Below are 14,296 nucleotides of genomic sequence, written 5' to 3' on the forward strand. Positions count from 1 at the left end.
CTCCACCTGCTGCTGCTTCTCCATCCTCCACCTGCTGCTTCCCCCATCCTCCACCTGCTGCTGCTGCTGCTGCTTCTCCATCCTCCACCTGTTGCTGCTGCTTCTCCATCCTCCACCTGCTGCTGCTGCTCCCCATCCTCTTCCTACTATTCCCCATCTTCCTGGTGTTTACACTGTTCCTCATCCTTCAGCTATTGCTATTTACAAATTAGCCAAAAAATAGCCGATTAGTCCGGGCTGTGAGGACCTCGACCCCGGGAATCAATGCAAGGTATTGCTGTATACAACTTTGTTCTGATATGTTAAGGCAGAGGGACAGTTTCACAATGAACAGACAAATGAGAAACATTTGTACAGTCAATAGGCTGGTGATGGTTGGAGGTATAGCATCGAGAAACACTAAACAATTATGATATTCCAAGGAAAATTTTACTTTAATAAACATTGATACAACCATATCCTTGTTAGAAGAGCACCACAAGCAAAATTATTTTGACAACTGCAGAGTGAATGCTTCTTGAACACGTGCTTGACTGGCATCCACGAAGGTGATGAATGACAAATATTGCAGTTTCAAAATAGGAAGATTATGTTTTCTGATATTTTCTAAAATTACATGTAAGCATCCCCCAAACTTGGCTATAACAAAGTATAATACTAGAGCAACACAATTACCTACCACAAAAAATATTTAAAAATTAACATTTGTCTTTCTGTATCCCGAGAAGTATACAGTTTACAGAATGTCAGGATTATCAGTCTTACTTCTCAGTAATTTTGGACTTGACAAACTCTCCAAACTTCTCAGCATGTGCCCCATTGAGTTCCTCATACCCATCTATAGTTTCTTTGCATCGCTTAAGCCAAGCATGAAGGTTTGGATAGTCATGGATGATGAACCCCGCTGCTTCATATCCAGAGACATTGCTCACAAGGACGAGGTCAGCAACAGTTATGTGGTCCGTCCCAGCAGCAAACTTCTTGTGGCTCAAGAAGCCATCCAACCAATTCAGTGCCTCGTGGAGGTCATCCACACTCTTTTGGGTTGGCTTCGACAGCTCTCCTGCTTTCAATGGGTTCTAAACAAAGGAAATAAAAACATGTGTGTGAATAAAACAGCATTACTGGGTTGACAAAAAAAAAAGGTACAAAGAACCACTAGAAAGAATAATCACAGGCAGAGTAAATTCATATAATTTTCAAACTAGAATTGATTATTTATAGCATAAAGTATGAGTCTTGTGCTCGACTACCCTCATCTAATTATTATTAATGGTAATTATATATCGAGATGCAAATTAGATATAGTGAATGGTAATACTACGTGACAGTGCAGGCGATGAGTCACAATACCGTGGCTCAAGCATGTTAACCAGACCACAAACTAGAAGGTGAAGGGACGACGACGTTTCTGTCCGTCCTGGACCGTTCTCAAGTCGATTGTGGCTTGTCGTCGTCCCTTCACCTTCTAGTTTGTGGTCTGGTCAACACTACATGACAGTGTATGAGCATGCAAGTGCAGACAATGGAACGTGCAAGCATGTTTAACAGTGTACTCTCCTAGTTGTGCTTGTGGGAGTTAAGCTTTGGCTCTTTGGTCCTGCCTCTTAACTGTCAATCAACTGGTGTACAGATTCTGGGGCCTACTGGGCTTTATCATATTTGAAACTGTGTATGGAATCTGTCTCCACCACACCACTTCCTAATGCATTCCATTTGAGTGTATTCATTTAGCTGTATTCACATAATTGTCCTTGTGGGGATCTAGCTCTGCTCTTTCGGCCCGCCTCTTAACTGTCAATGAACTGTTTCTACTACTATTTTTTTTTTTTACCCCACACCACACTACACACACACCCCAGGAAGCAGCCCGTGACAGCTGACTAACACCCAGGTACCTATTTACTCCTAAGTAACAACAGGGGCATAGGGGTGAAAGAAACTCTGCCCATCATTTCACGCCGGCGCCCAGGACTGAACCCGGAACCACAGGATCACGTGTCCAGCGTGCTGTCTGCTCAGCCACCAGATCCCATTGTGTAATGAAATCAGGTACTTTTTTGTTTTACTTTTGAATAAGGTATAGGTTGAATTTTTTTTTAATTCATTAGAGAGCATGTTCCATAGATGGTCTTTTTATTAATATAGTGTGTTTGAACAGATTTAGTCTGACTCTAGGATTATCAAAGATACTTATTTCTAGTGTGGTGCTCATGGGTTCTATTACTTCTATCAAGCAAGAGTTTCAGATCAGGATTAGCATTTAGGAATAAGATTTTATACATGTAAATAGCAAAAGACTGAATGGAGTACGTGTATGTTTAGCATGTTTAGAGTTTTAAACAAAGGGGCTGTGTGTTGTCTGAAGACAAGAGTTTGTTATGGTTCTGATAGCAGATTTTTGCTGGGTGGTGATGATGGGGTCTGAGGTAATTTGCAGTGGTTGAGCCCCATGCACAAATACTGTATGTTACATAAGGATATCTATTCTCATCTTATTTCATTATAAAATGAGCTTATTTCAGAACAGTTTCTTATTTATGTTATAATTAATAATTCACTGTGTTGGGGGACAGGAAGCCAGAGTGTATTCATACATGTTTGGGTTTTATCGAGGTTACCCCCCTCCCCAAAGGCTGAATTACAGACCCCGCCTATGATGCAACCTCACTCCTAACTAACTGCTGACTAACTCCTAAGTACCTACTCACTGCTAGGTGAACAGAGGCATTAGGTGAAAGGAAATGTGCCCAACTATTCCTGTTCCGCCCGGGATTCGAACCCAGAATTCTCAATTGTGTGTCAAGAACGAACCCGACTCTACTATCAGGACCCTAACTGGGTCATACATTCAGAACCACCATGAAAAAGAAAATGTTATATTTCTTATACATTTACATAATTCTGGAATGTATGGGTAGTTTGGAGTTGCATTATAGGGAGTACACATTCCCCCAATTCTGAGCCCATGTTCTTGAGAGAACTTCAGGCTGGACTACGTATTCTCCAGTGTGCCCCCATTACTATACTAGTAATTACCTAAGTGAAGTTACAGGATGAGAGCTACGCTCGTGGTGTCCTGTCTTCCCTGCACTGTCATATAACGCTTTGAAATTACCAACTATTTTGGCCTCGACCTCCTTCTCGCCTAACTTGTTCCAACTGTCTACCACTCTGTATGTATGACCAACAAGTATGGTTAATATGACCCAACACATATTGATTGTTCTCGTCATGTTAGTGGAGAATGTGCATACACATTCTGTAGAAACAGCAGGACCTTGTTTGCCTAAGGTAGCAGGAGTGTGTTTTAGTTCAAATAAAACAAAACAAATTCAAGTCCTAGCTGGGGACTGATATCAAAGTTCATGAAAAATGAACATTAAAATTAATCAAATCCTATAACATTGAATGTACTTTGTTGATACAGTGTACTAGTATTGTATTTTTTGTATATTTTTTTTAAAACTTGATAATGTTCTAATCTCACATTAGAGGCCAAAAACTGAACTGTCCCATTTTTCATAGCCTGTAAAGACTCTTCACTTTGTCACTAAATTCGTCAACAACTTCCTCTCTAGGGGAGCCGGTCGGCCGAGCAGACAGCACACTGGACTTGTGATTCTGTGGTCCCAGGTTCGATCCCGGGCGCCGGAGAGAAACAATGGGCAGAAGTTTCTTTCATCCTATGCCCCTGTTACCTAGCAGTAAAATAGGTACCTGGGTGTTAGTCAGTTGTCATGGGCTGCTTCCTGGGGGTGGAGGCCTGGTCGAGGACCGGGCCGCGGGGACACTAAAGCCCCGAAATCATCTCAAGATAACCTATACCCTTTAATAACATATACAGTACAGTACTCACAAACAAGATTTTCCAGCGGGTTGCCAGAGTACCAAGATCAAAGTTCAGAATGGCATCCACCTTGGCTCTGGCTTTGGGGTCCTTTGGGTAAAGCGAGTCATCCTTACCATATTGTGAGATGAGGTAGGTGCAGATGGCACGGCTGAAACAAATACATCATTTCTTATCTGTGATGGATATAATTCAATTATATGAAGTTTTTTTTTAATATATAGATTAGAGGAAAGAAGATCTGAAAATTACCATTATATGGTTTATTATTACTATTTACAGTCAGCCCTAGCTGTGTAGACTGTATGAATTCCAAGAAAACCTCGGTGCCTTTAAATTCACCAAAACAGCTAATACAGTACATGTATTGTAATACTGTAATGTATGGGAAAATAAGAATGCAGTCCAAACACTTCTCAAGTCTACTAATTTTCACCACTCAATAAAACACCTTTCTAAAATACTTTACCAAGTCTTGCTGCCACTTCCCAGCCACAAATACTATATCTATCTGAATTTTAAGAAATTGGTATACATCAATGATGTAGAGGAGAGTAGTCATTATTTATTTATTTTATTTATTTATATATACTGTATGCAAGAAGGTACATTGGGTTTATGAAAGTACATAGGATTAATGTCTTTGCATTCTTGTAAACCTACTAACACGCACAGCATTATGGGGAGGTCCTTAATCTAACAGATAATTTTAAGTAGGTAATTTCTATCAAAATTGAACAAATGTTAACAAGTGCAATACATTGTAACAAAATATGACAAAGATTAGTATGTACATTATAGTAAATTTTGAGTATTATCAACAGGTACATTGTAGCATAATTTGAGGATTATTTCAAGGTGTAATGCAGTAAAATATTCATTCAGTACGACAAGCATGATATAAGATGATAGCAATGATTACAGTGGTGAAGTTGTATAGCTTAGGTACATATATTGGGGGATTGGGTAGCACTAGATACAGTATGAGTTTAAGTCACTAGGTAGGAAACTGAGGATGAAATTAGGTACTTTTTGTTTTTATTTATGAATAAGGCAAAAGTTGAACAGCTTTTCAAATCGTTAGGGTGTGAGTTCCATAGACTAGGTCCCTATATCTGCATAGTGTTTACACAGATTATCTTTCGTTTTATGATGGAACCACAAAAAGACACACACACACACATATATATATATGAGACACTATCTCAAAGGGTCTTAAATTGTGGAATTGGAATGACCTTTCTAATGCAATAAAATTTTGCACTTCTCTTAACCAATTTAGAAGATAAAGAAATACCTAATTAACATGTACCAAAAGTTTCACATTTTTTCATACTAAATAAGACAGTTTGTGTTTGCTGTTAATGTGAACAATGCTCTGTACTGATATTATGGTTTCCTCTAAAGCGACACTCTACAAGTATCTAACCATTTAATTATTAATTATCATTTAAAAAACTATTTACTATATTTTTTAATCATTAATACAAGCCAAATTCACAAAAGTATTCAGTACTGTATTACAGTACTATAAAAATTTTAAATTAAAATCGCTCATTATCTTGAGTTATGCCAAAAATGCTACAGTATCAAAATACTGTAACTACCAAACCATTGTAATCTGATCTTGTGTATCTTATAAATAATTTATTATTATTATTATTATTATTACAGTATTTATGCCAGGTATATGTGTATGTTTTCATTACTAAAGTAAAACATACTAAAGCAAAACATACCATTATCAATTACAGTACAGTACAGGGTACTGTATTTATAATACACAAATTGCCTTTAATGATTTTTAGTGATCTCACCTTTCCCAGAGGACGAGGTCACCATCGACCATAGTGGGGATAGTGTGCTGGGGATTGATGGCAACAAACTCGGGCTTCAGGTGATCTCCGGTCATCAAGTTGATCGTTTTGAGGTTGAGTTCCAGTCCGATTGCCCTGGCAGTTAGCAGCACAGAGCGGCAGTAGGGTGACAGGGGCATGTAGTAGAGGTCAACTGGCATTGTGGCACTATTTTTGAGGGTACTCACGATGTAGTAATTATTTTATCTGTAATATAAGAAATAATAATGTTTGTTGCACTGAATTATTTCCATTACAAATAATATTAACAGGAACACAATACTGTATATCACGTAACACATTTATTTATTTATTTATTTATATACAAGAAGGTACATTGGGTTTGTGAGAATACATTGGATAGTACAGTATTTACATTCTTGTAAAGCCACTAGTACGCGCAGCGTTTCGGGCAGGTCCCATTTTGTTTCTTGCCAAGTAACTTCAAATTGATTTAAGGCCTTAGATACCAGAAATGCTAAATAATCAATAATAGCCATATGCCAACACTTAGAGATTTAATATATAATATAGATTTATGTAATCTATGTATTTATTAATTTAAAAATGGGAAAAAATCTGTTGTACTGCAGACCCAAGCCAGGACCTGTTCTACTCAATAGCAGCACAGAGCGGGAGATACTAGATGAACAGAGAAGGTCCCGGTAGTACAGTACTTCGCTAAACTGTACAACCGGAACCCCTGTCGGTACTCACTGCTAGGTGAACACACACATTAGGTGAAAGGAAATGTGCCCAACCATTACTGTCCTGCCCGGGATTCAAACATTTCAATAAGTCCCTATAATAATAATAATAATAATAATAATAATAATAATAATTTATTTGCAAGTATAATGGGTTGTCAAGATTACATAAGAGGTATTTTAACATTCATGCAAAGTCACTAACACACACAGCATTTCAGGCGGGTCCTTAATCATACCTGATAACATATCAGATATGATGAAAGGTACATTGTAGTAAGGTTACTATCTCAGCTCGAGCATTGTGTGCCAAGTTATCAATTGAATTGATAGTCAGCTCAATGCACGCAAGACAGCCAGCAACAGCAATGCACGCAAGACAGCCAGCAACAGCAATGCACGCAAGACAGCCAGCAACAGCAATGCACGCAAGACAGCCAGCAACAGCAATGCACGCAAGACAGCCAGCAACAGCAATGCACGCAAGACAGCCAGCAACAGCAATGCACGCAAGACAGCCAGCAACAGCAATGCACGCAAGACAGCCAGCAACAGCAATGCACGCAAGACAGCCAGCAACAGCAATGCACGCAAGACAGCCAGCAACAGCAATGCACGCAAGACAGCCAGCAACAGCAATGCATGCAAGACAGCCAGCAACAGCAATGCACGCAAGACAGCCAGCAACAGCAATGCACGCAAGACAGCCAGCAACAGCAATGCACGCAAGACAGCCAGCAACAGCAATGCACGCAAGACAGCCAGCAACAGCAATGCATGCACACCAGCCAGCAACAGCAATGCACGCAAGACAGCCAGCAACAGCAATGCACGCAAGACAGCCAGCAACAGCAATGCATGCACACCAGCCAGCAACAGCAATGCACGCGCCAGAGATTGGCAACCATTCAAGAATGCACTAATTTGCACTTGATATTCTAATTGACAAATGTGCTGTTGGTGGCGGCCGTGTGGGTGCATTGCTGACACGTTCGCTATCCGTGCACGGATAGTGTACGTGTCCGTGCATGGCTCGTGTGGGTGACCTCGTGTACGGCCCGTGTGAGTGACCTCGTGCACGGACAGTGTACGTGTCAGCGTGCATGGCCCGTGTGGGTGACCTCGTGCACGGACAGTGTACGTGTCAGCGTGCATGGCTCGTGTGGGTGACCTCGTGCACGGACCGTGTACGTGCCAGCGTGTACGGCCCGTGTGCACGGTGGTGGGTGCCGGCTACCACGGTGGGTGGCGTCCAACTGGACGGTTGGTCACCAACCACCTGACTCCAGCCCACCACCAAGTCCACCTCCACACACACTACCACTAACCACCTTCCACTTGGGTGGAGTACATATATACAATATGCACTACACACCTGGTAAGAAGCACTATGGACACACCTGGTGACAGCGGCAGACAGCGCATATGTGAGAGAATGTACATGTGACCTTCCCGGTCTGGGACTTCTTACGTCTGGCACCCCCGCTCGCCACCAACATGTTTAACACTTTCCATATACAGTTATAATATAATTAATGGTGACAAATGTGTTCTTTATGCCAAATATTTCTTGGTTATTGCTAACGTCTGATTTCTTGTCTGAATGCTTATGATACTGATTTGTTTTTGTTATTTGAATATAACGTAGTTATTCAACATTCTTGTGAAGTTTGAACTGCTTCAGGGGACTGAACTTACCACAATGCATCGTGTTTATCAGTACAGTATAATGTTAAATTTACGTATAATAGCTATGCTTATTCCAAGATTATTCAAAGAGTACGACTTAAACTAGAAATGCTCTACAAATTAAGGGACCCAGAATGGGTAATGATCTTCCCAATCATGTCAAAGGCTGTACCTCTCTCAACCAATTGCTTAATTGCTCTCCCAACCAGTTGCTTAATTTAGAACCTGTACTTGAGGTCGATCTCGAACCCATTGTTGATGTGACTACTTATATTGAATTTTGTAACTAGCTCATCAAGATTGTAACTTGCTTAGCTAAATGAATTGTGGGGTTCAGTCCCTGAGCTCATTAAGTACCTTTGTAACCCTTTCCACTACCGCCCACAAGATGTGTATGGGGTGCATAATAAATGAACTAAACTAAACTCTCTCAACCAGTTGAAAACTAAATACTACCTAGTAAACGCCATGTAACATACCTTACCCCCTAAATGTCAACCCATGTCTTGCTATTTTAAACAGTTTATTTTCTGCCATATTACTCCCCCCCCCACCCTTTTTTTCAGTACAATTTATGCTTTAAGCTCAATTACTATTAAGTTTTAGTCTAAGTTTTTTTTTCCCTCGCCTTGCCCGAAACGCTATGCATATTAGTGGCTTTAAGTATTGTATGTACTAGCTCTATCTTTAAATACCAACATTATATTTGTAACTCATCTTCAATGTATGTACCTTTACCTGAATAAAAAATCTAATCTAATCTAAAAAAAAATTGTGTTTCACATATAACAGAACGCTAGTTTTTGCTGTGCTAATTGACGCTTGTTTGTTGTAGAGAATAAGTCAATAAAACAACTGTGATGTTTGTGTGCTGGATGACCTTGGACAGTGGCGGGGTATAACGGATGTATTATTGTTCTCTCGAGTTGTCACAACGGATGTTTTTATTTATTTATTCATTTATATATATATACTAGAAGATACATTGGGTTTCTGAGAGTAGATAACATTGATGTTTTTACATGTTGGCGACGCCCACTATGCTATACCAACTGCAGGGCGTACTGGCCTGCATGTACCACACACCCTCTATTATCACTATGTCTGCCTGTCACACGTCTTTATGCGTTTCCCAAAAATATTACAACATACCTGTAGGGAGCCCACAAAAGATCAGCATCATGATTGAACCCAGTTAGAGCCCCGCTCCTGTGCCAGGTAAGTCCACTACGGGCTCACCATAGCCCGTGCTACTTATCAATTTTTTGTTCCCAGTAGCTGAATCTAAAACAACAACATGGAACCCATGGAAAAGATTAAGGTAAATGGGGGGAACCTTCAACAAGTCGCCGTTCCGTTAGTCGCTCTTCATATCCCATAACTCGTAATTCTGGGGCGAATCTCGTCTCGAACTTCTAAACTTTTTAAAGTTCCTTTATGTGTTTCTTCTTGTGGGGACTCCATGATGGGACTGCATACTCTAAGACAGAACTCACGTAGCAGTATAAAATACCCTAAATGCCTCCTCACTTACGTTTCTGAATGATGTTCTAACGTTTGCTACCATAGAGTACTCTGTTGTCATAATCCTATTTGTGTGTCTCAGGAGTTAGATTAGATGTTATAGCCACTCCCAGGTCTCTTTCTCGAATTGTCACAGGTAGGCAGTTCCCCTTCATTGTGTACTGTCCCTTTGGTGTCCTATCACCTAATAGGTGATAGGAGACCGCAAGGTGAGTTGTTACAAAATTTTTTTACTCAAATGCCAAAGATCATTTGCCTCTTAATTTAAGTTGTTAATAGTGGTGGGTTGTTGCTTTACCTGTGACTTACTCAGTAGGTATTCTTAGTTGTATGTTGATTTTGGATCTCACCTTGTTCCCCCCTTGCCTCTTTCAAGGAACCTGATTTTGGCTCTGGTTCCCGGTAGGCCACGCAAGTCTAGAGACCTGATATGTCTGAGGGGCTCTGTGGTACCAACACTTAAGCTTCAGGGAACTATCAAGTGGGTTATCAACAGTAAGTAATTAATTATCAAAAGAAGGCGCCAAACCGAGAAGGCTATGTAGCACCATCAAATGTGCAGAATAATCAGAGGGCGCTAAATATCACCAAGGATGCCAATACGAGAACAGAAACACATAAGGCAAACGATATCAAAAGTATCCGATTCACCAAGAATTCTATCGACGGACAAGCGACTGCAAGGGACGATCGGAAAACAAGACACACGCTCGTCCTGGAAGTCAGGACATTCAACAAGGATATGCACGACCGTAAGAGGGACAATGCAATTTGGACAATAAGGAGCAGGGCGGCGCTCCATTAAGTGACCGTGAGTTAAGCGTGTATGGCCAATACGTAACCTCGCCAGAGCCATTTCCCATCACCGGTTACGGTGGCAGGAGGACGGCCATGAGGACACACGACTCTTAAGAGTACGCAGTTTGTTACCAGTAACAGAAGACCAACAATTCTGCCAACGGGTAAGGATGGAGGAATGAATAACTGGGTAAAAGTCGGAATAAGGAATACCTTTACGAGAGATGGGACGAGCAGACAGCTTCTCTAGCAGCAGCATTCGTACGCTCATTTAAAGACACACCAATATGGCTGGGAACCCAGCAAAACTCAGCCGACTTAAATTTACTGAAAATACAAAACAGCAACAGTAAGCAAAAACAGTTTGTGCTATTTGAGTCTGCAAAGGCACACTTCCTTCCTAGAGAACATTTACTTTCATTTTGCCAGCAATTCTCTACAGTACTGTAATTGGGAAAGGATAAAAAAAGTACCAAGTAAGTAGAATCTTGTATATTTACATATAAATAAAAGTGGTAGGTTCACAACCTCTTAATCTTTGTATGATCAAGAAATAAGTAGATGATTTTTTTACATAATGGCTGACCACATGAAACGAGATGCTGTGTGGGGTTAATCTATGGTTTTGATTCTGGTTTATATCTGGACAGTGTGTGTGTTGGAGCAACTGGCAACATTCTTTTGTTCATCCTTTTGTTTATACAACTTACATCTGTAACAGTTTAAACAAGAATTTACATTTTTTACAAGAATATCACACCAAAACGATTTAATACACCCCAGTCCCATCAAATATTCAAGACAGGAGGAGAATATGAAATGAGTAAATAGTGAAGGCTCCATCACAACAGTGGCCAGGCCGACTTCGGCAGTGAGCACACATGCCAAAAAGAGGAAATGACAAGGTAGAGGGTAATCTGGTGCTTTGTAAAACTTCAGGGGGAAGGAAGTCGGTCTATTATACAGTGGAAAAATATGCATACACATGCTGCATTAGCAAAATACATATGACACATGGTAAGGCCCTCACTGCAACCAATGGCATAAACAAAAATAAGTTGAATAAATAACTTGGATTAGTGATAAGAGACGAGGGGAGGTGGGTAGGGGGATAATCTGGAATGTATGGAATGTCAAGTCTTTGTAAATACAGCTCAGCTGGTCTCAGGCTTTAGATAAAGGCATTATGATATACTGTACATTCATCAGCAATTTAAAATATATTGATTTTACGGATACTAATGACTGTGACCTCATTCACTGAGAAAGTTTCCAAAGTGTGTCCATTTTGGCAAGATTTTTGATCCATTGTCAATAGTAATTGTTGACCTTAAAAAAATTAATAAGTAACAGTTTTACAAGTACAGTTATTTGATATACTCATCTAAATGAATATAATGCTAACTACAGGTAAGCATCATCAATCCCAGACCATCTTCATTATCAACCCTGAGCAAACTATACCACCAACCCCAACCCAGACCATCTGGATCATCACTCAACCCCAAGCCAGCTATGTCATTAACCCTGAGCCAGCTATATCAACCCCAGACTAGCTTCATCATCAACCTCAGGCCAGCTGATCTGTCACAAACACATTCCTCTTCTCATACACATCACTATATTCATTACCTCATAAATAAAATAAAAGTATGCTTATATTTTACAAGAAACATACCAAGAACTTGTTAAAAGATTTTTACACAAAGTCCATGTACAATTACAATATCCAGTTACCTATTGAAGATTTAAAAAATACACCTTCTACTATATGACAATGTAAGGCTGTGGTTACTTAGTAGAATCACTGTAAAAGAAGATTTTATATATTATCACAACACACCCACATTACAAAGATGCGTTACTTTACGATGATCGCTGCCTCTGCAACGGTGTCCCCTTCCAGTTTTCAGCCTATAAACTATTACTTTTTCAAACACATCTTAGTGACAATGTTTTCTATCAGACAGTTAATATTATTTGTTCCTGTCTTGTCCAACACTTGACTTCAAAACATATTCCTAGCAACTCCCACCATATCTAAGTTCTCATGTTAATTGATTTATAAAATGAATTAACATTTCTCAAGTTAAGAACACTTAAAGAGAGGAATTATTGTCTCAAAATTCTTTACTGTATCTAACAGGGAATTCTTATTGTTTATTTCCTGTTGACACTGCAGTCTTCTACAGAAGTGTTAAAAGTGTAAAATTCCGATATTTCAAAGACGAAAGCATTTCACAGACATTCAAGCCTTGTGATGATAATGTGCATTGCAAGTCAGCCACAGGAGGTTCGCCAAAAATATTTGGGGTTTAAAGACAAAAACCTAAAATGTTAATAAAAAAAAATAAAAAAAGTTTTTACAAGTTTATATAAGAATAAATAATAAATCCAGAGAACATCAGTGTTGAAACATGCTCGTCTTCTAGTGTTCTATCTTATGAAGACATACTCTTATTAACCATCATAAAGCCTTGGCATCTTGAAACACTTTGTTCAGTAGCTCCCAATATTGTTTTTTGAAATACATTATTGATACACTGCCAAGCGCATTTTCCCCATCATGGCCTTCGTTACTTATGCTTAATTAGTTGACAGATTCCTTGTGTTTCTTAATGACTACATACAATGTTATTAGAGTAACAATTCAACTTCTCACCTTCTACTTGCACCCGACTTCATTCTTATTAGACGGTTAAAAGGAATGTAAGAGCCTTGTACCACATACTGTCAATGCTCCTATTACAATTTACTGTGTGTTAATGAAACTAGTAAAACCAAATGCATCAGGAAGTCTGAAAAAAAGTATGCTCCAAAATTGTATGGTCTCATTATCCATACTACAAGAACACGCAGCAACACCCCATGAAATTATATGTTTGCGTAAAGAGTGATATTAACAAAGTAAAGTAATATGTTCACCATTTTTCTTCTTTGGCAGGGAAAGTTTTAATAAAGATCTATGTAATGTGTATGCTTACTAAAAAATATTGTTTATTTCAACAGACCAGTTTTTAAACATACATATCTGCAGAGAATAAGCCACAATAGCGTGGCTGAATATTAGAAATTCGACCCCACACATACGAAAAGAAGGGAAAGTGACAACATTTCGGTTCAGCCTGAACAGAACCTTATGAGGATCCTGGACAGACCAAAATGTCATCATATTCCTTTCACATGTGTGGACGGGGTTACTAATACCTATCTGCACCCAGATTGAATTCCTCCACCTCAAATTATGCAGCTGGGTTTTTATTTATTATGAAGAATAATTGTTTTAACCATTTATGAGTTGTAATCTACTGCTGTTGATCAATAATCATCATGATATGTGCAGCAGTCATCCTGCACATGACACATTTAACAAACTTTATGTCTGTTGCAAAAACAATAAGCTTTATTAATTACTGTTTCTGTAAATTTTCACACTGTATATTACAAAGTTTACTTGGGCACAAGTATCTGATTAAAGTAATGGAATGTATTAAAATAATTATGAAAAAATACAGTATTTACAAATTTAGCTTCAGTCACCTTGTTTGACAAACATTGAACAAGTTATAAACAAGCTAATACTTTTATTGGTAAAACATTTTCTTGACCACTCCTTATGAAGTTTTCGTATGCACAATTCCAGTAATACAAATGTGATACAATAATATTGGTTAAATATTAGGTTATATTTTAAAGTGAAAGCATATGGTTCGTGGTCTTTCTAAATAATTAATGTACAGTAGTGGAAATGTGGCAACCTCTGGAAATAATATATTTCTGGTGAGAGATATGGTTGTCAGAAAAAAACAAGCTCTGTATGCAACACAATTGTATGGCACCCTCACCCTCAACACACCTATGTGGCACCCTCG

At 39.1% G+C, this 14,296-nt stretch overlaps 2 protein-coding genes across 5 annotated transcripts; one reads left to right on the forward strand and one right to left on the reverse strand.

Annotated features, from left to right (window-relative positions):
* Positions 1-407: 407 nt before the first annotated feature.
* On the reverse strand, positions 408-7,936 carry LOC123774380 (glutathione S-transferase 1). Of its 4 annotated transcripts, none has more exons than XM_045768592.2 (4): positions 7,789-7,936; positions 5,668-5,913; positions 3,860-4,001; positions 408-1,079 (listed from the first exon to the last, which is right to left on the reverse strand). In XM_045768592.2, the coding sequence occupies exons 2-4, from the start codon at positions 5,865-5,867 to the stop codon at positions 762-764; spliced, it is 660 nt and encodes a 219-aa protein (XP_045624548.1). In that variant the 5' UTR covers positions 5,868-5,913; positions 7,789-7,936; the 3' UTR covers positions 408-761. The 4 variants fall into 4 exon arrangements, with proteins under 4 accessions (XP_045624548.1, XP_069163900.1, XP_069163901.1 ...); XM_069307799.1 differs by having other exon boundaries at positions 7,812-7,901; XM_069307800.1 differs by lacking the exon at positions 7,789-7,936 and adding an exon at positions 7,598-7,715.
* On the forward strand, positions 5,896-7,347 carry LOC138354118 (mucin-21-like). The gene is made up of 2 exons (XM_069307983.1): positions 5,896-5,900; positions 6,747-7,347. The coding sequence occupies exons 1-2, from the start codon at positions 5,896-5,898 to the stop codon at positions 7,345-7,347; spliced, it is 606 nt and encodes a 201-aa protein (XP_069164084.1).
* Positions 7,937-14,296: the final 6,360 nt, after the last annotated feature.

The sequence above is a fragment of the Procambarus clarkii genome, chromosome 61, assembly GCF_040958095.1.
Source record: "Procambarus clarkii isolate CNS0578487 chromosome 61, FALCON_Pclarkii_2.0, whole genome shotgun sequence".
NCBI classification, from domain to species: domain Eukaryota; kingdom Metazoa; phylum Arthropoda; class Malacostraca; order Decapoda; family Cambaridae; genus Procambarus; species Procambarus clarkii.